The 23,171-nt window shown below is 46.6% G+C and overlaps 1 protein-coding gene across 3 annotated transcripts in view; it reads right to left on the reverse strand.

Moving 5' to 3' along the window:
- SFXN5 (sideroflexin 5) overlaps positions 1 to 23,171 on the reverse strand; it is a 91,128-nt gene that overhangs the window by 35,189 nt on the left and 32,768 nt on the right. For 2 of the 3 annotated variants that reach the window (XM_042467000.1, XM_042467003.1), the window contains exon 10: positions 22,137 to 22,254. In XM_042467000.1, the coding sequence (XP_042322934.1) occupies positions 22,137 to 22,254 (118 nt within the window). Of the gene's footprint in view, positions 1 to 20,868; positions 21,995 to 22,136; positions 22,255 to 23,171 lie in introns of those variants that run through there. The other variant, XM_042467002.1, reaches the window with a different exon arrangement.

Consider the following 23,171-nt stretch of genomic DNA (forward strand, 5'->3'; position numbering starts at 1 on the left):
TTCCAGCTACACAACCCTTGTCAACTAATCGTCTCCTCCTCCCCACTCTTCCTCCTCCATTTGCCCATTTCTGATTCCCATTTCAGGAGAAAGGCACCTAAATCCAATAAGTAAAAACATCTGGTCCTCCACATTTGCAAATTTGGACTTTTGCAGATTCATTTATTTGTGGTTTGGATTAATATGTTCTCTCTGCCAGACCTTGATCATAGAGTTGTGCTGGAGAACCTACAAGTTCTTAGAGAAAAGTCTTCTCTGGGCATTTGTAGGTCCTCCAGCATGATTCTATGATCAACTTCAAGCATGTGTTGACCATAGAGTTGCATTGGAGGACCTGGAGATTCCTAGAGAGGGGTTCACTTTGATAGAATTAAATTTGTGATTTTTGCACATTCATGGGGCTCCTTCACCCTAAACCCAGCGAATGCGGAGGGACCACTGTACGTTTTCTGGCCTGGACGCATCGCCCCGTCAGCCTTTCTTCATCCCGTCCCTTCTTGCAACCTTTCTTGACCAAGGAGGAGGATGTGTTGTTGTTGTGTAACACATATCCAAGTCCCCTTGTTTGCGCATGAGGATGTATCTGCATGGTCACAGCATAATGTGCATATTTAGCTCACGGTCGCACAAGCTCAGTTCCCCAAGTATCACCATTACAACATGCGGCTGCGCATTCTTGGTTGGTGTGTGAGACGACTCCTCAATGAGGTGCATGTTCAACATGACACACCGGGAGTATGCTCACAAACATGCACCCTTCCTCCTTTTCCAAATGAAGGATGTGCTGCAGGAATACTTTGGGAAAACAACGCTCCTTGCTGCATTTTGCTGGATACTTGCTCTTAGGGATAAAATCCTCGCTGCCTCCCCCTTAGAGCAAAGAGGTGCATAGTCCTCTCCTTACAACACCCTCCTTCTTTTCTCTGTTCCTCTTCCCATTCCTCTGCAAATTCTCCACATTTACTACAAGTTCTTTTTGGATACCCCCAAAGGCCCCTCCGATTTGGAGGAAGCTCGCTCCTCTGGCCTTCAACAGTTCACTCAAAAAAGCAAATTGCATCCTTTTGCACCGCATACTCACTTTGTGTGTGTATAGTAATTCCCGATATCATATATTAGAAATCCCCTATATTAGCTCCAGTGCCAAGGCTGACACAAGCATGCAAGGAAACCTACACGGGAAAACCTAAACGCTTTTTGAAAATGTTTAACCTAGTTAGACAAATTAGCAAAAATTTGTGCAAAACAATTTAGGTATTTAAAATATTCAATGTTTTTAAAAACCGGAGAAACTGTTCTTCGCTTTCAGCTGCAGAAACCCAACAAAATGTAACATCCAAGCCGTCTTAACATGAGGTGTAACATAACCCTTCAGCGAAGCTGTTAAACAGTTTCCCGTTGCATCCCGGGAAATAGCACTTCATTTATTCAAATGCACATATGTCAGGTTTTTGCACCATATGTCATTCCAAGCTATTTACAGTAATAATTAAATCTTAATCAACGTTTAACCTCTGTAAAATGTTTGAAGGGATCTAATCACCCTTCAGTCTTCGCTAATGAAGGAGAAATATATAAACATAAAAAGAAAATGATGCACACCAGAAAGAAGGAGTAATTGCAAAATTGTATTTTCTTTTAAATATAATCGGCAAGTTATGTAAAGGAAGCCAACGGGTATTTTAAGTGAAGACATCTTGGGTGTCAGAGGTGTGAGTAGCTAATTTTGTACTGCTATCCATAACAGATGTAGCATATTTTCTCCCAGAGACATTATTAGCAACTTCACCAGTTCTTTTCTGACTGAAACACAAAGCGGAACAGGGGAACCAGTGCTCCGGCGCAAGGTGGCGGGGACCGCAAGGCACCCCCTCCCCCTCTGGCGCCGAGGCTGCTGGGTCCTGCAATGCCAGCAGATGCAGGGACTGTGGGTGGGGGTCTATGGGGAGACCCCTCCCTTAAACCCCTTTGTCAGAGCAGCCAGAAGCAAAGTCTGGCAAAGACCACGGTGGTGGGAGGGAAGAGGATGTAAGCAGTGGTCTAATCCAGGCTGGATTCCCACCTCGGAGGCACATGCGGTTCCTCCTATCACTCAGAGCAAACTCTGGACATTCCAGGTGGACCTCAGCGCTGGACACACCTGGACACAGGTGCACTGAAGCCATGACACCTCCACTGTGACAACAATCCTAGAGTTGGAAGGGACATGCCAAGGGACAGCTTAGGGAGCTGGGGATGTTTAGCCTGGAGAAGAGAAGGTTAAGAGGTGATATGAGAGCACTCTTTAAGTATTTGATGGGATGTCAGATACTGAGGATGGAGCAAGCTTGTTTTCTGCTGCTCCAGAGAGTCTCAATGGTTGCAAACTACAGGAAAAGAGATTCCAACTAATCCAAAATGGTGAAGGGTCTGGAAACCTTGAAGCCCTATGAGGAGAGACTTAGGAAATTGCTGGGGATGTTTAGCCTGGAGAAGAGAAGGTTAAGAGGTGATATGAGAGCCCTGTTTAAGTATTTGAAGGGATGCCATGTTGAAGAGGGAGTAAGCTTGTTTTCTGCTGCTCCAGAGAATAAGACACAATGGAGCAATGGATGGAAGCTACAGGAAAAGATAATCCAGTTCAACATTAGGACGAATCTCATGAGAGTAAGGGCTTTTGGACAGTGGTCCTTTCTCGGATATTTTGGTGGTGTCTCCTTCTTTGGAGGTCTTTAAGCAGAGGCTGGATGGCCATTTGTCAATGGGGATGCTTTGATTCTGAGTTCCTGCATGGCAGAAGAAGGGGTTTGGACTGGATGGCCCTTTTTGGGGTCTCTTCCAACTCTAGGATTCTATGATCTAGTGTTGTTTGGGGTGGGTATGGTGGCAACAGGCACAGAGCTTGCCCAGATCACTGGCTGAAGGTCCTTTTAATGGAAGACCCCAGGGACTAGACCTGCGACCTTCTGCCTGCAAACCATAAGTTCTGTCCACTGACTGATCCCGACTCTGGGATTCTTCCCCACGGAGGGGATCCCACCATCCCCATCTCTCTCTGTCTCTCTCTCTTATGAGCCCGAAAGAATAAAAGATGATGCCAGGCAGGAAGGCAACCCAGCCAGATAGCACAGCTTGTTCGGGTACAACTGCAAAGACTTCCTGGCTGCCCAGAAAATGCCAGTTTCTCACTCATTTGTTCCTGGAGGAATGGAGGGGGGATACACTTGCCAAGCACAAACGAATGGGCAAACCAAGCTTCAAGTGCAGGGATGAAGGAGATTTGGGCCAATAACCTCCATCCTCACAGCCAGGATGTGCATCGACTACATGGGAAAGCCACATGTGTAGCCACGGCCGAAGAACCAGAATTGGGAAAAGATAAGAAGTATTATTATTATTATTATTATTATTATTATTATTATTATTATTATTATTATTATCTTATATCCTGCCTTTCTCCCAATATAGGAACTCAATAATAGGATTATTATAGTAATAGAATCGTAGCGCTGGAAGAGACCACAAGTGCCATACAAGTCCAACTCAAGAAAGGCTTGAATCATAGAAAGAAAGAATTGGAAGAGACCCACAAAGGACATCCTTTTAAATCTTTTTAGCCCAGTTGAAAGTTCTTTAGACATCCATCTGGTTCCTCGAGACACCTCCCATTTTTCCTCCTCTTTGGAACTGTTTGAAAGTGAGCCTTCAATATCTCACTTTTAGGAAACAGCCATCCATCACAGACCCCCTTCTCTTTTAGTATTCCTGACCACAGGGTTACACCAAGGGCTTCTCTAGGTTTACTGAAACCAGCTGCCTAGAATGAGTGTTGGATTATGCTTGGCTGCCCATTTCGGTTCTATAACAAGTTTCCTGGAGTCTCTTGGGCAGGTGACCCATGGTCCCTTCTGCTGGAAGACTGGCCTGAAAAGTCAACCTGCAAGATGGATGGTGGAACTAGGTGCTCCTCATGGTCCCTTCCAGCGCAAAGAGTGTGAGTCTACTGAGTGGACGGAGCCTGGCTGGGGTGGACAACTGTGGCTGGTCAAGGGGCCACTTTTCTATCTATGGGGGCTGTATAGGCTCCCAAAAATAAAAGTGCAGAGGAAGAGGAGGAGGAGAAAGAGGAAATTAGGAGGAAGAGGAAGAGAGGGAAGATGAGAATGGGGGAGGAAGAGGAAGAAAAAGAAAAGGAGGACACAATGAGGATGTAGTGGAGGAAGAAGAGGAAAAGACAAAGAGAAAAAGAGGAAAAGGAAGAGATGATAGAGGAGTGGAGAAGGAGGGAGAGAAAAGAAGACAAGAGAGAGGGGAAGGATGAAAAGAAAGAGGAGGAGATGATGGAGGAAGAGAGGAAGCCAAGAAAGTGGAGGAGAAGAGTGGGAGCAGAGGGGAACAACCGAAGTATCCGACAGATGACTCAGTCTTCCATCTTTTTGTGGGTCTGTAAAATGAGTCCCCAGCTTGTTGGGGGCACTTGGTTTACACATTGGAAGCCACTGAGAGAGTGCTGAGATCACTGATAAGCAGTATAGAAAGGTAAATGCTACTACTAATGCTACCCTGTACTTTAAAGCCACAGGAATCCGTGGCCACTGGCACCTCTTGCACCGGAGGATGGGCAGGATTCTTCAAAGAGGGTGCACATCTTGGCCTCTTCCTCAGTGATTCACCTTTTGAGGAGCAAAACAGTCCTCGTTGTCGAGCCGGAGGTGGCTGGGGTGGGCAAGCCTCCGGATGAAAAGCTATGGCCTTCCAAGTTGCCCCTGGCAGAGAAAGAGGGAGAGGCTGCGGATGTGATGGGGATGCTGGGGTCCCTGCCTCCTCCTCAGCATGGTCTCCTCCACCTTCTCCTCCTCCTCCTCCTCCTCCTCCTGCGAACACCTGGCCCATGGGTCACTCTGGGGAACAAGGCTGAGTCCACCATCCTCTTTTCAGGGCTGAACCCCTTTTCCGGAGGGGATGGGGCTCTCCGTTCCTTCCTGCCTGGCTTTGATCTGCCCTTCATGTTTGACATATCCAGTCGAGGGAATGCTACCCGGGTGAGTGATGTCCCTTAACGCCTTTCAGCGTCTCCACTTTCTCTTTGCTCCAGGAATCAAGGGAGCTTTCCTCTGTGCAGCTGAGCATCAAGGAGGCCCCGCAGGTGCAAGGTGTTAAAAGGGAAGGAGCCAAGGGGCCGATCAAATACCTTGCTCTGAGACACACAGGGCAAATAACTCTCCCGGGGGGACAAGGTGGGTGGGAAGGGCCCGGCATTACCGCAACAAAGACCACCGGAACCCCAGCCAAAGGCCAACAAAGACAGGCAGAGGAGCTTGGCGCTTGATGTTCGGAAGCAATGCATTTTAGGTCAGAGGTGGACACACAAATCTTATTAGTGTGTGTTGCGTAGGCTTAGGTTCCCGGATGGAAGTGGCTGCACATTTTTGTCTCATGTGAAAGGGATGCTATCATTTCAGGGCTGCAGAAGAAGAGTTGCACATGTCAGACAATGTGATTGCAAGGATACGCACTGTATAAGGAGCCATACTGCATGCAGTTGCACTTCATGTATATTGGCTCAGTTGTTCAACATGACAATTCAATGTAAGGGCTTCATAGCACACTTAATATGCAACTCTGCACCAGAGGTCTGCACTACGCAAAAGAGACGTTGGATTTTGACCTAAGCCAAAAGGAAGAAAATCAACTCATTTGAGATGTGGTGCTGGAGGAGAGTGCTGAGGATACCATGGAAGTCCAAAAAGACAAACAAATGGGTCTTTGAACAAATGAAGCCCGAACTTTCCCTACAGGCCAAGATGACAAAACTAAAGCTGTTGTACTTTGGCCACATCATGGGAAGGATGGACTCACTGGAAAAGACAACAATGCTAGAAAAGGTAGAAGGTAGTAGAAAGAGAGGAAGGCCACATGCCAGATGGATGAACTCAGTCAGGGAGGACATTGGCCTGAATTTGCAGGACCTGGTCAGAGCAGTGGAGGACAAGAGGTCTTGCAGGGATCTCATCTATAGGGTCACCAGGTGTCCAGTTCGATTCCAGGGCAGTTGACAACAATACCAACAACAACAACTAAAGTCACCACATCTCGTCTGATCTTGGAAACTAAACAGAGTCAGACCTGGGTAGGACTTGGAAGGGAGACTGCCAACAAATACCAAGTGATGTAGGCTCTGTTTCTCAGGAACGAATGGGTAAAACCACTTTTCAGGATTCCTTGCCTAAGAAAACCTTATGAAATTCATGGGTCACCATAAGTCAACAGGTGACTTGGAGATACACAAATGCCTACAAGGAATATCTAAATGGGCCTGGATACACTTAGCCTGGAGAAGACTGAGCAGAGACATGGTTGCAGTCCTAAACATTTAGCCAAAATCTGGAAGGGTTTTGTGCAAATGATGCAGCAAGCATGCTCTCCGTTGCTTCGGAGGGCAAGAAAGAAGCAGCAAAGCTATCTAAATGCAGAGTTGACGCAGAATTGTCTGAACGTTAGAAAAATTTCTAAATCATAAGAGCAGTTTGATAACAGTAATAGTGTACTCTATTCTACTTTGGTCAAGCTTCATCTGGAATAATCCTGTGTCCAGTTTTGGGCAATTCAAAAAGGATGTTGAGAAACTGGAGCAAGTCCAAAGGAAGGCAACTAAAATGATGGAAAGTCTGGAAACCATAAAGCCCTCTGAGGAGAGACTTAAGGGAGATGCTGGGTATGTTTAGCCTGGAGAAGAAAAGGTTAAGAGGTGATATGATAGCCCTGTTTAAATATTTGAAGGAAGGTCATATCGAGGAGAGAGCAAGCTTGTTTTCTGCTGCTCCAGAGAATATCACCAGGAGTAATGGATGCAAACTACAGGAAAAGAGATTCCACATCAACATTAGGAATACCTTCTTGACAGTAAGAGCTGTTCAATAATAGGAGATGCTGCCTTGGAAAGTGCTCCTTCTTTGGAGGTTTTTAAACAGAGGTTGGCTGGCCATCTATCACAGGCAGGGCTTGGATGGTGTGTTCCTGCATGGCAGAAAGTGGTTGGATTGGATGACCCTTGAGATCCTTTTCAACTCTATGATTCATTAAGTCTCAAGACGGAGCCTGGAGACCTGGTGAACCTCTCTCATGTCTCCTTGTGTCGGGGGATGTGGAAACCATTGGCTTTCCCCATCTCTCTAGCCCAAGCAGGCTGCCGGTCATTGCGTGGACCCTCCGCTGGCATGCTTTCCTCTCCTGCAACGGCTGGGAGAAAAATGCATGAAGGAAGGTGGCAAACCCCTTTTCCTGAAAAGGTGGGAATAAATGTAGGTGCTAGAATGAAATGCAGTGAGTTGTCATTATCATAACTGCCACTCTCACTGTGCAGCTGTTGCTTTTGCAGTGCATTGTTTATTCATTTGAGGAGTTAACGGTCCACTTTTTAACTCAAACGCAAGCGGCAAGCGACATTAAAACCAACACACACAGCTTAATATATCCAAGAAATATAAATGCAGAATGCAGTTGATTTTCCTGCACTGGAGCTTTTTAGACTGAGGCCAGGGCTGCCTTTAGCTGTGGATTTCCTAGACTGTGTGATTCTGTTCCTATGAAATCGGGAGAATCGGGAGAATTATCTCAATAGCAGGTAGGGAGGACAAACTCCACCCAGCAAAGTCCTCTTCCTTTCCGTCTGTCCAACCGACCTCTGCCATCTTGTTTTAAAGCACAATAAGAAAGGGAAAAGGCTGCTGGGGTCCTCTTATGGGTTCAATCAGAACCCTGCATTGAGGCTACAGCAAAGTTTTCTTCCCAAGTTAGGCCAGACTGTTATTTTAACAGAACTCACTGTCCAGTCCTTAGTTAGCATAATGGCAATACCCTTCGTCCAACGTCATAGTGCCAAAAAGATGCCTGTCTTGGTGCCAGCCAGACCTCCAAGGGGAGGGCACCCTACAACCAATTCAGAGAAGGTCCCATTGCCATGTCCTTACACTGGTGGGGCAGAGAGGAGGGACCCCGCTGGAGACCTCGCTCCTTGGAAAGAACCCATAACTGTAATTCATCCTTGATGTAACTCAGGCATGCACTCTGCGTCTGGCTTATGGAACTGCCCATTATCAAGGCAACATAAGCAGACGGGTGACCAGATCTGTCTCCTATAGAAAAAGGTGTGTGGCATTCATTCCAGCTGCCACTGGGCAAAGGCTATCTTGCCCACAGCTGTGGGCAATGGGACACCCAGGAGAAAGTGAGCTCCAGGAATCCTTTCTTCTTGTTGTTGTTGTTGTTATTGCTGTTGTGTGCTATCAAGTTGTTTCCAACTTATGGCGACACTAAGGCGAAGATATCGTGGGGTTTTCTTGTCCAGGTTTGTTCAGAGGAGGTTTGCCATTGCCTTCCCCCGCAGCTGAGAGAGTGTGACTTCTTGCCCAAGGTCACCCAGTGGGTTTCATGGCCAAACAGGGAAACACTGAGACTACTACATCACAGCTAGTTCTCCCAGGAATCCCACCCAAGAGCAAACCCGATGCTTCAAGGGGCAGGTAGATGTGCACCGCCAGTCAAAACAAACCGTGCGCCCCATGGCTAGAATGGAAGTCCTATCAGTCAGGAGTAACCTGACCCTGAGCCTCTGTGCATAGCAGGATGCGCTTGTGGGCATGCACACAGCAAGGGCGGGAATGCTTTTAACATGCAAGAGACCCATTAGCAGCAGACCTTGGTACGTTACTTTTAAAAGAAGTTAGGTAGCCTCCCTGTGACAGATGGCCATTCAGTCTCTGTATAAAACCTACAAAGAAGGAGACTCCACCATCCTCTGGGGCAGCAGCATATTCCACTAAAAGCCCATATTTACCATGTGAACCACACAAGAGAAGGAAATTAAACACAGCCTCTGCATCTGGATTCTGTGGCATACAATTATGGATTTGGGAGAGAGACCCAAGGGTGATCCATACCAACCCCTTTCTGCCATGCAGGAACTCACAAAGCCCTCCCTGTCATCAATGGCCACCCAAACTCTGCTTAAGAGCCTCTGAAGAAGGAGACTCCATCACTCTCCGAGGGAGCATCTTCCACTATCCAACAGCTCTTACTCTCAGGAAGTCCTTCCTAAGGTTTAGGTGCAAAATCCTGTGCATTGTTGTTATTCTTTAGCCCTGTCTGCATGGGCCAAATGAAATGGCCTCTCTCTGTCCTCTTGGCGGGGAGTCTGGATGATGCACAACCCAAGTTCTGGTGCAATCGGACTAGACAACATCCATCCCGCTCAGCCCCAGAACTAGGGTATACCCTCTTTCAAATGCATTAAGAAAGTGTAACTTTTAACTCCAGACCTTCTCAAAGCCCTCTGCTTTGATGTCAGGCCGCTGTTTTTAAAATGCAATCCATGAGTTGCCCAGTGAATTTGCCTTTGCTGCCAGTCGCTTGCTCTGAGGTCAGAACTAGGTGGTCAGCTGGGAGCCTTGTTCTGACCTCAGAAGGAAGTGACCCTTGGCAGTGGTGGATGCGTCGGTCACCTCAGTGGGAAGCGCATGTGACCAGCCAGTCTGGGATTTGTAACCTGATTCCTGGGGGCTTGGAGTGAGTTCTAGAGTAGAAAAAACAATTAATGACAATTAATAGGCTGGGGGTGGATTGTAGCCCCCCAAAAGGAGCTGGCATTCTCTGTCCATGGGCAGGGGCACAGTGGCTTTTTGCAGGTCTTTTTTGTTCCCTGTCTAGAGAAGGAAAACAATGTAGGGACTGCTGACATCCCACCACCCCCATCACTACAAGAGTGCCTTTTAAGGGGAGCTTTCAAGTCTCTGCACAAAAGGCTGTTTATTATGATTGTCTTCTTGCAGGCTTAGGGGCCCAAGAGGAGGCAAAGGCTCCTTTTGAGGAGGGGGCAGCTTGAGGAATGTTCCCATGCCCATCCACTGGCCCCCTCCGCAAACCCACCTGGGTTCGTAAAGGGAATTGTTTGCATATTTCAAGGAGGAGAGACAGCAACCCCACCACGATCCTGTCTCCGGATCTCTTGGAATAGCCGAAGGGGGTCTGGCAGCCAAGTGGAGTAGTCCCCCTCAAAAAGGACCCTGGCCCAGAGACAAAGGAGGAGAAGACGCAGCCTGTCTCGTCCCCACTGGCACCTCAGAATGGGGGCTTTGCTTGGGTCAGGATTTGAACCTGGAACAAGCTTGCGTCTCCCCTACGCTCCCCTTTTGGGTATGCACCTGGCAATGGCTTTTGACTTCCTTTGGAGCCCAGATACAATGCCATCCGGAGCAGAGTGACCAGATGACCTCCTTTTCCAGGACATGTCCTACATTTCAGCCTTTCACTGTCCATGGTATTTTGTCATGGCCCCAGAGCTCTCTGACAGAGAAGGCTAAGCATGACACAAAACTATAGATCCCAAATTCCATAGCACTGAGCCATGGCAGTTAACATGGGGTCAAACTTGCATTAATTTTGCAGCGTTGATGCAGCCAGAGTCAAGGCTACTTCATGGCACACCACAACAACAACAACAACAACAACAACAACAACAATGACGACGAAAACAACAAAATGAGGGTGAGAGTAAGAAAACCAGCAAAGAAGATGCCTGGACACTTGACAGGTTCATGAAACCTGTTGAGCATCAGAAGCCCAAGTTAGTTAATTAATTAATTAATGCTTCATAAACATTTGCAGACTACTACTACTACTAATACTACTACTTTAAGTACTTTTAAGTGCAAATTATAAACAATTTTGTTTAATGAAACTTTCAGCTTATAGCCTGATTGTGATAGTTAGATAAGTGTGTTTTAAGTGTGTATTGCTTTTATAGTCTGTTGTTTTAGAGTTACTTTAATTTAAAGTAGTTATTTTCTAATTCTGCTGCTTTTGACTCTAGATTGTATGACGCAGGATGGCTCTTTTTATCTGTATTTTGCTTGATGATTATGTAAAGCGCCATGTAAATCCTGCGGCAGCACTATACAAATAAACAACAACAACAACAACAACAACAACAACAATAATAATAATGAATGCAGCAGGGAGATCCTGGAGAGCTGGGTTTCTACTCTTTCTAAATCCCTTTTACCATTTTAAAGTTTAAGTTTTAAATTGCCCTAATATTGTTCATATAGCAGGCCTTTTGTATCTGCTGGGGTTTGAAGACTGGATATAAATAAAGCCAACAGCATAGTGGTTTGAGTGATGGATTATGACTCTGGAGGTCCAGGGTTCGATTCCCAGCTCAGCCATATAAACCCAATGGGTGACCTTGGCCAATAAGTCACACTCTCTCAGCCTCAGAGGAAAGCAATGGCAAACCTCCTCTGAAGAAACCCTGCCAAGAAAACCCCATGCCAGGTTTGCCTTAGGGTCGCCATAAATCGGAAATGACCTGAAGGCATGCAATGGCAACAAACAAGAAACCATTGGAAGGGAGAGGAGACAGGGTCTTCTTGGGGGCTGAGGGACCCTAGGCTCTTGGAAGTAGAAGACCAGGATGGCCCCTTCTTGGCCATCCTTCTGCTGGCTGGTCAAACTCTTTTTTATTCTAGCAAGCATCTGCTTTTTTAAAAACTATTTCATCTGGGAACCTCCTCGGATGATCCTTTTCCGGGAGAAAGGAGGCACAGAATGGGATTGAAAGAAAGAAATAAAAGTCAGAACCGAAATTTAGGCCTTTAGAAAGGGGGGTGCCCTGTTTTAAAGTATACTCGCCTCTCCGTTTTCGTGGGGGATCCTTTCCAGACCCCCTGGAAAAAAGGAAAACCAGTGATATTCAAGCCCCATTGGTTTGAATGGCAACACATCCCCCATTTTGTCTCCCTCCATTTGCTGCCCACGAATGGGCAAGGGATGCGGACTTCAAGTCCACAAAAATGGAGGTGCGACTGTACTGTTTTTAAACTGATATTTATAATTTTGAACTGTTGAGTAAACTGTTGTCAATAGTTTCATTGGACTTTAAGGCTGACCTTCTGCATATTTTAAGTACAGTGGTCCCTTGGTCTCCTTTTGGGTTTGGTCCCAAGACCCTCTTCCAGGGAGACCAAAATCTGTGGATGCTGAAGTCCTGTCAAATACAAAGGCAGAGTGAAATGGCGTCCCTTAGATAAAATACGAAAATCCAAATTTTGCTTCTTAGAATGTATATGTTTTGGGATGTTTTCAAGCCATGAATGCTTGAATCCACGGATAAAAGAATCTGTGGATATGGAGGTCCAGCTGTATATTGTAATCCTTTGGATATGTCAGCTGCCTTGAGTCCCAATCTTGGAGAAAAGGCAGGTTACAAATAAAGTTAATAATAAGAGCAACAACAACAACAGTAGTAATAGTAGTAGTAGTAGTAGTGATACCAATAATAGAATTGATAGGAAAAACAACAACGATAGGCAGGATGACGCACCAGGCACACCATTTCATCTCTATGTGCGAAGTGTGGGATAGCGAAGTAATTTTTAGAAAAGCCAGACAGACAGAGAGACAGAGAGAGCAGCTTTGCTCTCGCGCGGCTCCTCCATCTCCTTCCCATGAGGTTTGCGCAGAGCCATGCGCTGGGCGTTTTGCCCCGCGGCTCCGGCTGCCATCTTGAGATCTTACTGAAACAGGTTTTTGGCAACCAACTGCCTGTGCAGAAGGGTCTTCTAATGAAGCGTAAGCGTGCGCCGGACTTTTATTCTCAGTGCTTTTTTAAAAATTATATGCTTTTATACTATTTTACATTTTAATAGGACACAGGTATTCCTCAGTTAACAGAGCTACTGGCAAAGAAGTTCCTTCTTCCAATGTCTTTTTATGGCCACCACTCCATATCAATTCTGCCTTGCCCTCTGTTCTTTTCCCCACAGCAAAGTTCAATTCCCCATCCAGACATGAAATCCTCTGCGACATTGAGCAAGTTACACTCTCTCAGCCTCAGGGAAGGCAATTGGCAGTGACACCAAATTGGGATGAGTAGCAAATACCCCAGAGGACAGGATCATAATTCAAAACGACCTGAAAAGACTTGAAAGCTGGGCCAAAGCTAACAAAATGAAATTCAACACGGAGGCAAAAAAGAAAATGCACAGATATAGGATTATGGGGGACACCTGGCTTAAGGAGACTTATATGTGTGAAAGGGATCTAGGAGTCCAGATAGACCACAAGTTGAACATGAGTCAACAGTGCAATGCGGCAGCTAAAAAGGCCAATGCGATTTTAGGCTGCATCAATAATAGTCTAGTGTCTAGATCAAGGGAAGTCATAGTGCCACTCTATTCTGTTTTGGTCAGCCTCACCTGGAATAATCCTGTGTCCAGTTCTCAGCACCACAATTCAAAAAGGACATTGAGAAACTGGAGCACTGTGTCCAAAGGAGGGTGACTAAAATGGTGAAGGGTCTGGAAACCATGAAGCCCTATGAGGAAGGACTGAGGGAGCTGGGGATGTTTAGCCTGGAGAAGAGAAGGTTAAGAGGTGATAAAAGAGAGCCCTGTTTAAATATTTGAAGGGATGTCATATTGAGGAGGGAGCCAGCTTGCTTTCTGCTGCTCCAGAGACTAAAACACAATGGAGCAATGGATGCAAGCTACAGCAAAAGGGATTCCAGCTCAACATTAGGAGTAAGGGCTGTTCGACAGCGGAACAAACTCTCTCTGATATTTTGATGGCGTCTCCTTTTTTTGGAGGTCTTTAAACAGAGGCTGGTTGGCTGTATCTCACAAGGAAGGTTTTGATGGAGAGTTCCTGCATGGCAGAATGGGGTTAGACTGGATGGCCCTTGAGGTCTCTTCCACCTTTATGATTCTATGATCCCATGATTCAAACTTCCTCTGAACAAATCTTGCTAAAAACAAAACAAAACTATGATAGGTTTGATTTAGGGTTTCCTTAAATTGGCTTAAATGGTTTAAAGGTGCAGAACAAGAACTGCACCAGCATTGAAAGGATGACGAAGGAAGGCCAGAGAAAGACAGGCCCTCAGTGTCCAGTTGCTGCAGCATGTCTGCAGCAAATAATGCCATAAAGCTTGAGTCAGGGCCAAAGGTGATTTCCCTCCATCTGATCCCACTGCAACCGGCCAGGTAAACCGCAGCTGCCCCAGGCCTTGCTGAGCAGGCATGAAATGCAAAAGAGAGACAAAAGCAGATGACCTTCCCTTGCCAGCTAGCCCAGCATATTAAAAAGGCAAAGCCTGGGAAAGAGTGGGATTCTAGTCTTGCTAATCCTACATATAGCTGTGTGTTCCTGCCTGCAAAAGGCAAGGCAAACAGCAGCTGCCTCTCGAATCCCTTGCAGAGGGATTGTGAACAGCAGAACAGAGAGAAAGGGGCAAGATGCGTCTGCTTCACCAGCTAACCCCCAAAATTAGAAAAAGCATAGATCTGTAAAATGGAAACCATTAGAAAAGCAGAATATGGAGAAAGGAAGAAAAAAGTTCTTCCCAAGATGCGTTTTGGAAGAAACTTTCAAGTTGTCTCTTGCAAATGCTTTATCTACTTCTGCAAGGCTCACCAGACCTGTTTCCTTCATTTCACACATGTTAGTATTGAATGCAAAGTTTGCAGGAATATGTTGAGCAGCTCTTCTTTTTTTCGATGGTGGAAGAACCTCTTCCTATCCTTTCCTCAATCATTTCTGCCTCTGCTACTGGGTTTTCCATCAAAGAATTCATGCCCAGGAACACGTCTGTTTTCCTAATGGAAGTACAGTCGTCCCTCCGTATCCACTGATCCTTTATCCATGGAGTCAAACATCAGCTTGAAATTTTAAAAAAACAAATGAACCCAAAAGCAAACCATGATTTTGCCATTTCATATAAGGGACACCGTTTTACTAACCCACTGTATATAATGGGACTTGAGCATCCATGGATTTTGGAACCAAAGCCCAGCGGATAACAAGGGAACACTACATTCCTATAGTTTTTCTATCATTATTGCTTTCAGATGCTCTTTCTTATCATCCATGTTGTAAGCTGCTTTGTGTCTTTTGCTGAAGAAGGATAGGATATTAATCTATTAATGAATTACAATAATCAATGGTGGCGCACACCCGCACATGGCTGCCACCGCGCTTTACTTCATGCACAGTTTTGGAAAGCTATTTTAGGACTACAATGTCCAGAATCCTCACCATCCAGCACAGATACTTGCAGTCCAAAACCTTTTTAACTTCTCTGAGCTCTGGCTTCCTGCCACGGCTGCCACCATTTCCACAGATGAAAATAGAAAAGGATCAGGACCCTGGACAGACCCCCCCCCCCGCTCAAGTGGACCTTGGACACACCAGAGACCCTGCGGATGGACCCCCGTTCGGACACAGCTTCGCCTTCCAAGCCCCCTGGCCCCACCTGGTCTGGGGGGGATCCGGCGCAACCGTGGCTGTGGCCTCGCCGTGGCTCCTTCCCTCCGGTTTCCCCTGGCAGAGCATCCTCCGCCTTTTAACTGTGGACACATTTCAGCCTCCCCAGATCCGCTAATTATTGACAGTTGGTGAAGAGGAGATGTCACTTGCTCCTCCTGTTAAACTGCATCTAATTAGTCACTGCTGGTTCACTGTCATCCTCTCCGCCGCAAAACCACAACCGCACATTGGCTCATTAACCTTTTGCTTTTCTCTAATGGCGCCTGACAGCAAGATGGTAGAGGATCAAACAGATTGGGGAGATGGAACGGGGGAGGGAGAAGGAAAGATTCCCACCCTCCCCAATCCCAGCCCCCATCGCCCACCAACCCACCCCCCAAACAGGCCTGGAGATCCAGAAGGGAGGCTGAGCAAGGACTGGGAGCAAACCCATCTGCAGAGAAGCTTTTGCTCCATTCCAAATGCCAGGAAGAGAAGAGTCGGAAGGGACTCCCAAGGGCCATCTAATCCAACCCAATGCCAGGGCTGGAATCCACTGCTAAAACACCCCTGAGAGGTGGGCCATCCAATATCATCCAATGGAGGAGTATGCATCACACTCTCAGGGATCATGGTCCACCGTTGAACAGCCATCACCACTGGAAAGGTCTTCCCCGTGTTTCAGAAGAGCAGGTGTTGCTACCATGCAACCAGGTGAGAAGGCACACCTGCAGAAATCCTCTCCTCTGCACAACTAATCAAGGCACAGGAGCCCTCTGCAGTTTCCACCCTGGCAACCCTACTGGACACGTGCTTTCGTTCTGCAGCTGTGAGGCATGGAGTGTCAGGCTCCTATCTTGCCAAATGCCAGAGGGAACAGATGGGTCTTTGACAAGGGTGGGAGGAGAACAGAAGGGTGGGATTTCATAGAATCAAAGAGTTGGAAGACACCTCAAGGGACATCCAGTCCAACCCCATTCTGTCATGCAGGAACTCTCAATCAAATCATATCTGATAGACAGCCATCCAGCCTCTGTTTAAAGACCTCCAAAGAAGGAGAACTCACCATGTTCCATTAAGGGAATGTGTTCCACTGTTGAATAGCCCTTACTCTCAGGAAGTTCCTCCAAACATTGAGGTGGAACCTCTTTTCCTGCAGCTTGCATCCATTGTTCCTGGTCTTATTCTCTGGAGCAGCAGAAAACAAGCTTGCTCCTTCCTCAATATGGCACCCCTTCAAATGCTTAAACAGGGCTCTCCTGTCACCTCTTAACCTTCTCTTCTCCAAGCTATACGCAGCTTCCTAAGTCTCTCCTCATAAGACATGGTTTCTGCAGGTAGACCTGGATTCCTGGAGACTGGAGGTCCTGGGAAGGGTTGAGTCCACCTGCCCAGAGGCCAGCCGAGGTGCTATCAGCATATCACAGCAAACTGGCCCCGAATGGCATAGTAAGACTCCCCACCTTCACTCCAGAGGGACTCCTCATGAGCAAGGCCAGGAAGGGAAGAGGCAGGAGGGTTGGGAAAGCTGCATCGGGGAGGCAGCAACAGAAGAGCCCTCTCCTCCGTGGCGGCCGCTGGTCAAGGAGGGGAGATGGACACCGCGAGTCAGGGGTGTCACTAGGGGTGTGGGGTTTTTGTTAAGGCATTTAGTCAATGACTGGTTGCAGAAGTGTGTGTGTTGTTCAGTGGGACCTTGGTATCCCCTGGAGTTTGGGTTCCAGGACCCACCATGGATACTAAAATCCATGGATGCTCAAGTCCCATTATATACAATGGGGTGTTGTTGTTGTTGTTAATATTGGCCTTTGGTATCCTCTGGGGCTTGGTTCCAGGACCCTTGTGGATACCAAAATTAGAATATGGAGGGCTGACTGTATTTGTTACTGCCTTCTTATATTTTCAAAATTATTTTAGGCTTTTAAAAATTTAGTGGCGTTTTTCTATGATAACGCAGGTTGAGTCTCCCATATCCGAAACGCCTGAAATCTGAATTGTTCCAAAATCCCAAGCGCCCCACATGAGTGGCTGGGATACCTTTGTTTCAGATGGTTCAATATACACAAACTTTGTTCCATGCACAAAATTGTTAAAAACAGCATGTACAAAATTACCTTCCATCTATGTGTATAAAGTGTATCTGAAACATACATGGATTTTGTGTTTAAAGTTGGGTCCCATCTCAAGGATCTCTCATGTATATTCAAATATTAAAATAAAACCCCCTGGTCCCAAGCGTTTCTGATCAGGGAGACTCCACCTGTATTTTTAATTATGGCTTTTTTCAGTTCAGCTTTCTCTTGCTTGAGCATTTTTGTAAGCTGCCTTGAGTCCCACTTTGGGGAAAAGGAAGGGTCCTAATTCATGAAATCAACAAAGCAACATTTTGCTCCTTCCCACATCTTCTGCTTAGCAACAGATGATGCAGAAACCTCTGCGCTCACACCGAAATGACTTGGGAAATAATCGTTTTTAAAGCTTTATCTATGTTCCCACTTCCCCTCATTATATTTTAATTTTGTCTGTGAAATTTTAAGCTACTTTCCTGAGTACTAATGGAAACCTATGAGTCTGTTACCACTTGTTCATTTTTTTTAAAAAAATTGGGTTTATGAAGACATAAGATTGATTGATTGATTGATTGATTAGGTGTTTCTGGCACGCACATTCTCTGCAGTACTCTAGGGAACTGTGAACAAACACACACACAAACACAGAGTAAAGAGACCTCTCCTCCATTCGTACACGAATCTTCTCCGCCTCCACCTGTCTCTTCGTGGTGGCTTTCTGTGGCCAAAAGAGGACTGTTCCTCTCCTGCTCCCCATCCGTGGGACCCCCTAAATGTTGATGGACTGGACCTCCCAGCAGCCCACTAAGGCAGAACAGGTCAAGGTGAGGAATGCTGGGAGCTGCAGTCCAAGAGCACTGCCACCCGAGTTTCAAGGTCTCATACTTTCCCCATCTCCCCCTGTGACCCTGAGCCCTCCATCTCCCCAAATGGGCCTTCCTGGGCTCCAGGGTCTTCAGGGAGGCTCTTCTCTCATTCTCATCGGCACATGGCATTGGGCACAAAACATGGACATCTTAGCGGGTGCTCCCTGATGAGGGAGGGCAGAATGGACCCTAACTCTAACCCTAACCCTCTAACTCTAACCTTAACTCCTTAACTCTAACCCTAACTCCCTAACCCTACCCCCTAACTCTAACCCTAACTCTAACCTTAACCCCTTAAATCTAACCCTAACCCCCTAACCTTAAACAAACAAACAAGCTTCATTTATATACCGCTTCATACCGCCTAAGCAGTGTCTAAGTGGTTTACGACTGTAAACTAATTTGCCCCCAACAATCTGGGTACTCATTTTAGCCACCTCCTTGGAAGGATGCAAGCCTGAGTCAAGCTTGAGCCCTTTGGCTGGTCTTGAACTCGCAACCTTGTGGTTCTGAGTTAAGCGGTTGCAGGACAGGCATTTAACCACTGCGCCACCAGGGCTCCCTCTAACCCTAACCCTCTAAGTCTAGCTCTAGCCCTAAGTGTAACCTCCTAACTCTTACCCTAATCCCCTAACCCAAACCTTAATCCCCTAACTCTAACCCCAACCCCCAAACTATAACTCCCTAACCCTAACCTGCTCCTTCTTCCTTTAGACAGCAAGACTTCCTTGGAGAAGTGAAGGTCCTTCAAGAAAGAACTTTTGTTGCTGTGTGCCCCCGAGTCATTTGCAACTGATGGTGACCCTAAGGCAAACCTTATATGCAGAACGTACTGCAAGAGAAGCAGACTTGGACAAGAAGGAGGAACTGCAAATAGGAGGAAGGAATACCAACAATATTAAGATACGCAGACGACACCAGAGTCCTAGCAGAAAACCTCCCAGATCTGGAGCAACTACGAAGGAAGACCAAAGAAGAAACTGCAAAGGCAGGATTAATGTTGAACATAAAGAAAACAAAAATAATGACCATGGAGAATTTATTCAAATTTGAACTAGTCTGGGAAGAAACAGAAATACAGACGACCCTCCGTTTTCGTGGAGGATCCATTCTGGACCCCCTCCCCCCAAAAACAGAGACTTGCCAATATTCAAGCCCCATAAGCTTGAATGGGGCGCTTATCCACGACGCGTGCAGGGTGCGCACCCCATTGAAAAGAACAGAGGTCGCCCCTCCATGAATATTCAAGACTATGGACCTCAAGTCCATGAGAACAAAGGGGCAACTGTAGTAAAAGAGTTCTCATACCTGACATCAAACACTGAAAGAAACGGGGACTGCAGCCAGGAAATCAGAAGAAGATTAAGAATGGGGAGAGCAACTATGAAAGAACTAGAGAAGATCCTAAAATGCAAAGATATACAACTGGGCACAAAGGTCAGAATCATACAAGCCATTGTATTCCCTATTATTGCCATGGATGGATGTGAGAGCTGGACAGTTAAGAAAGAAGATAGGAAGAAAATCAATGCATTTGAGGTTATGTGGGTCTGGAGAAGAGGGCTGAGGATCGACGACCCAAAAAGACAAATAAATGGGTCCTTGAACAGATCAAGCCAGAAATATTCCTAGAAGCCAAGATGACAAAATTAAGGCTGTTGTACTTTGGCCTCATCAAGAGAAGGCAGGGCTCACTGAAAGAATAATGTTAGGAAAGGTGGAAGAAAGCAGAAAGAGAGGAAGGCTGTATGCCAGATGGATGGACTCTATGAAGGAGGTCACAGATATGGATGTACAGGAACTAAGCAGAGTAGTGGAGGGCAGAGGGGGTCTTGGAGACGTCTCATCCACAGGGTCTCTGTGGGTCGAGATCGACCCCAGGCCAATTAACAAGAGCAAAAGGCAAACCTATCATGGGGGTTTCTGGGGCTGAGATGGTGTGACTTGCCCCAAAGTGGTTTCCATGGCTGAGCAGGGCATCAAACCTTGACCTCCAGAGTCATAGTCCAATGCTTAAACCACTAACCCACGCTGGCTCAGGACCTGCTCTACACCTTCCAACCCTCCCCTTTTTAAGCTGCTTTTTATTATTTTAACCCTATGTTTAATTTGTTTTGATGTTACAGATATCGTAATTTTGTTTTAATGCTGGCCTTTTGTATGTTTGAACTACAGAGTACAGGTTCAGTCTCCCTCTTTCAAAGTCTGAAATAGTCCAAAATCCAAAATCCTCAAGGGCCATCATCCAGTTGAACTCCATTCTTCCAGGCAGGAAGACAGAACCAAAACGCTTTGTGAGGCCTTCGTTTTCTGACGGTTCGTTTTTGCTTCATGCACAAAATTATTAAAAATATTATGTATAAAATTACCTTCAGGCCATATATATATATATATATATATATATATATATATATATATATATATATGGCATTTATATATTTTAAAAATATTTTCAAGCCGTGGACGGTTGAATTCGTGAATAAAACATCTGTGGATACAGAGGGATGGGTGCATGAGAAACGCAAATAAATGCTGTGTTTAGGGTCCCCACCTTCAAGATATACCCCTTTATGTACATGCAAATATTCCAGAAACAAAAACAAAAAACCAAAACCCAAGAAATCCCAAACACTTCCAGAGCATTTTGGATAAGGAAGATCAATCTGTATTTGTTTTACAACTGCCCTGAGTCTAGGCTTTCGGGAGAGCTTTTGGCATGTGTTCCTCTCTGGCAGGGCCTTGGCATGGTCCAGCTGGGCATCTGTGTCCAGCTCCCCATGAGCCTGCCCAGCCCTGGAAGGGGGCTGGATGGACATGGGGTGTGCCCCAAACTTCCCATGTTCTTCTGCCCAGGCAGCCCCCCTCCTCCTTTGCATTTAGACTACACAAAAACAAGCCCTACCTAAGCAACGGAGGGAACAATAGCCACCATTAGCATTTGCAAAGTTCTCCTGGAGTCTTCAAAGTAGTCTGTCGGTCACTCAGCAAACCTTTTTGATCAATTAAAACTGGCACTCCTAATTAAAAACAGGCCCGCCCCACCCTCAATCCCTCCTGCCCCCAAAATGATGGTTTTGTGTGCTTTTCCATGAAAGTGTTGATCAAAGCCCAGCGCAGAGCAGGAGGGTCTCTGCTGCCCCCAACCCACTGCTGCCCAGCTGTTGCTCGCAAGGCGGCTGCCCCTCGGATACCGCTGCTCCTTTTCATCCTACAGAGACAAAGGAGGCAGCATGCCTTCTTGCACAGCCATTGCACCACCAAAGTGAATCTCAGAACCAGAGTCGCATGGGTTCAAGTCAGCTGCTTTGGATTCCCTGACACTGGCTGGCACCACCGGGCAGCCAGCATGTCTATCTACTTTTGCATTTAGTTACCCAATTTGTTACAGCAAACAGGTTTCCCTAGGCACCGAACATGGTAAAAAATATGGCAAAACCAGAAGATGCTCCAGTCCCACGCAGGAGAACATGGAGGGAGACCCACCAGCACAGCAGAAAATATAGCATGAATGGAAAAACGAAAAGCACCAGCAGAAAATCAGTTGGAAGAGACCGCAAGGGCCGTCCAGTTCAACCCACTGACATACAGGAATACGCAAAGCACCCCTGAGAGATGCATCCACAGGCAGTTTGGGCCACTGAAGATCCCTCATCCTGTGCCGCGAATGTTGATCTATTGCCAATGAAACCACTCAGAGACAGGTGGAGACTCCTTCTTTGGAGGTCTTTAAGCAGAGGCTGGGTGGCCATCTGTCAATGGGGATGTTCTGATTGTGAGTTCCTGCATGGCAGAAAGAGATTGGACTGGATCAGGGTCCTTCTTGGGGTCTCTTCCAACTCTATGATTCTATGAAACAGGTCAAGTGGGAGGGAAGGAGAAGAGAGAGCGTGAGAGAGCAAGAAGGACCATTTGGGCCACTCACCTCAGACATTTGCGGGAAGAGGCTGATGGCCAAAGGGAGGGCCAGACCAAAGGCAGCAAGGCACACGAGGCTCTGGACAGGCAGGATCATCCGAGGCCGGGATCGCAGGAGAGACGTCCTGCAAGAGAGAGGAGGAAGCAGAAGGGCTGTTTAGTCACTCAGACCCCTTTTCTGTGGCCATAAACACCACTAAAAGCCCCCATTCTGCAAAATTACAGCTGAGAGCCTGCACCAGAAGATGTAGCTGCAATGTCTCTGGATGCCACGCTCCAAAATCTGACTGTCAAAGCCTTAACCTCCCATCCAGCTGCCAAACAGCCCAAGGCACCAGAGAGCCAGCAATCAGTGATTGTGGGGCGTGAGGAGACAGATGCTGCAGAGCCCCACAGGTCCTCTTGGGATCCTATAGGATTCAGGGGGCACTTTTGATCATTGTGTGATTGTGCAACAACTGCAACACATGAATTGGAGTAAGTACGATTCCCTAAGTCTGGTTTACAACATCATAATGGCTGGGCAGAGAGAGACAGCGTGGTGGAGTGGTTTTAGCATTGGATTGCAGCTCTGGAGATGAGGGTTCAATTCCCAGCTCCAGCTAAAAACCCACTGAGTGACCTTGGGCAAGTCACACTCTCTAAGCCTCAGAGGTTAGTAATGGCAAACCTCCTCTGAAGAAACTGGCCAAGGGTGGCCTTAGGGTCGCCATAAGTCAAAAATGACTTGTAGGCACACAACAACAACAACAACAACAACAAAAACAGCAACAAATGAGTGGTCAGGATGCCAGCCTCTTAATTTTGGTCCAAAGGAAAGTGGGGTCAGAAACACTACAAAACCCAGCAGTTTTACCTCCCACTCTCTCCCACAAAAAAGCTCTAAAAGGCCACTGAAAACAAAACCAGAAGGGGCATAATGCCGTTCCTGCTTTTGGCGAGGGTGCGCGTTGGGGGTGTGTGATAGAGATCTTGTTAACTGTTGCTCACCTGAGTCAAAGCAAGAGGCACAGCAGCGGGGCTGACCCCCTGATGTTCTGTT

This window comes from Sceloporus undulatus, chromosome 5 (genome assembly GCF_019175285.1).
Source record: "Sceloporus undulatus isolate JIND9_A2432 ecotype Alabama chromosome 5, SceUnd_v1.1, whole genome shotgun sequence".
NCBI lineage: Eukaryota > Metazoa > Chordata > Lepidosauria > Squamata > Phrynosomatidae > Sceloporus > Sceloporus undulatus.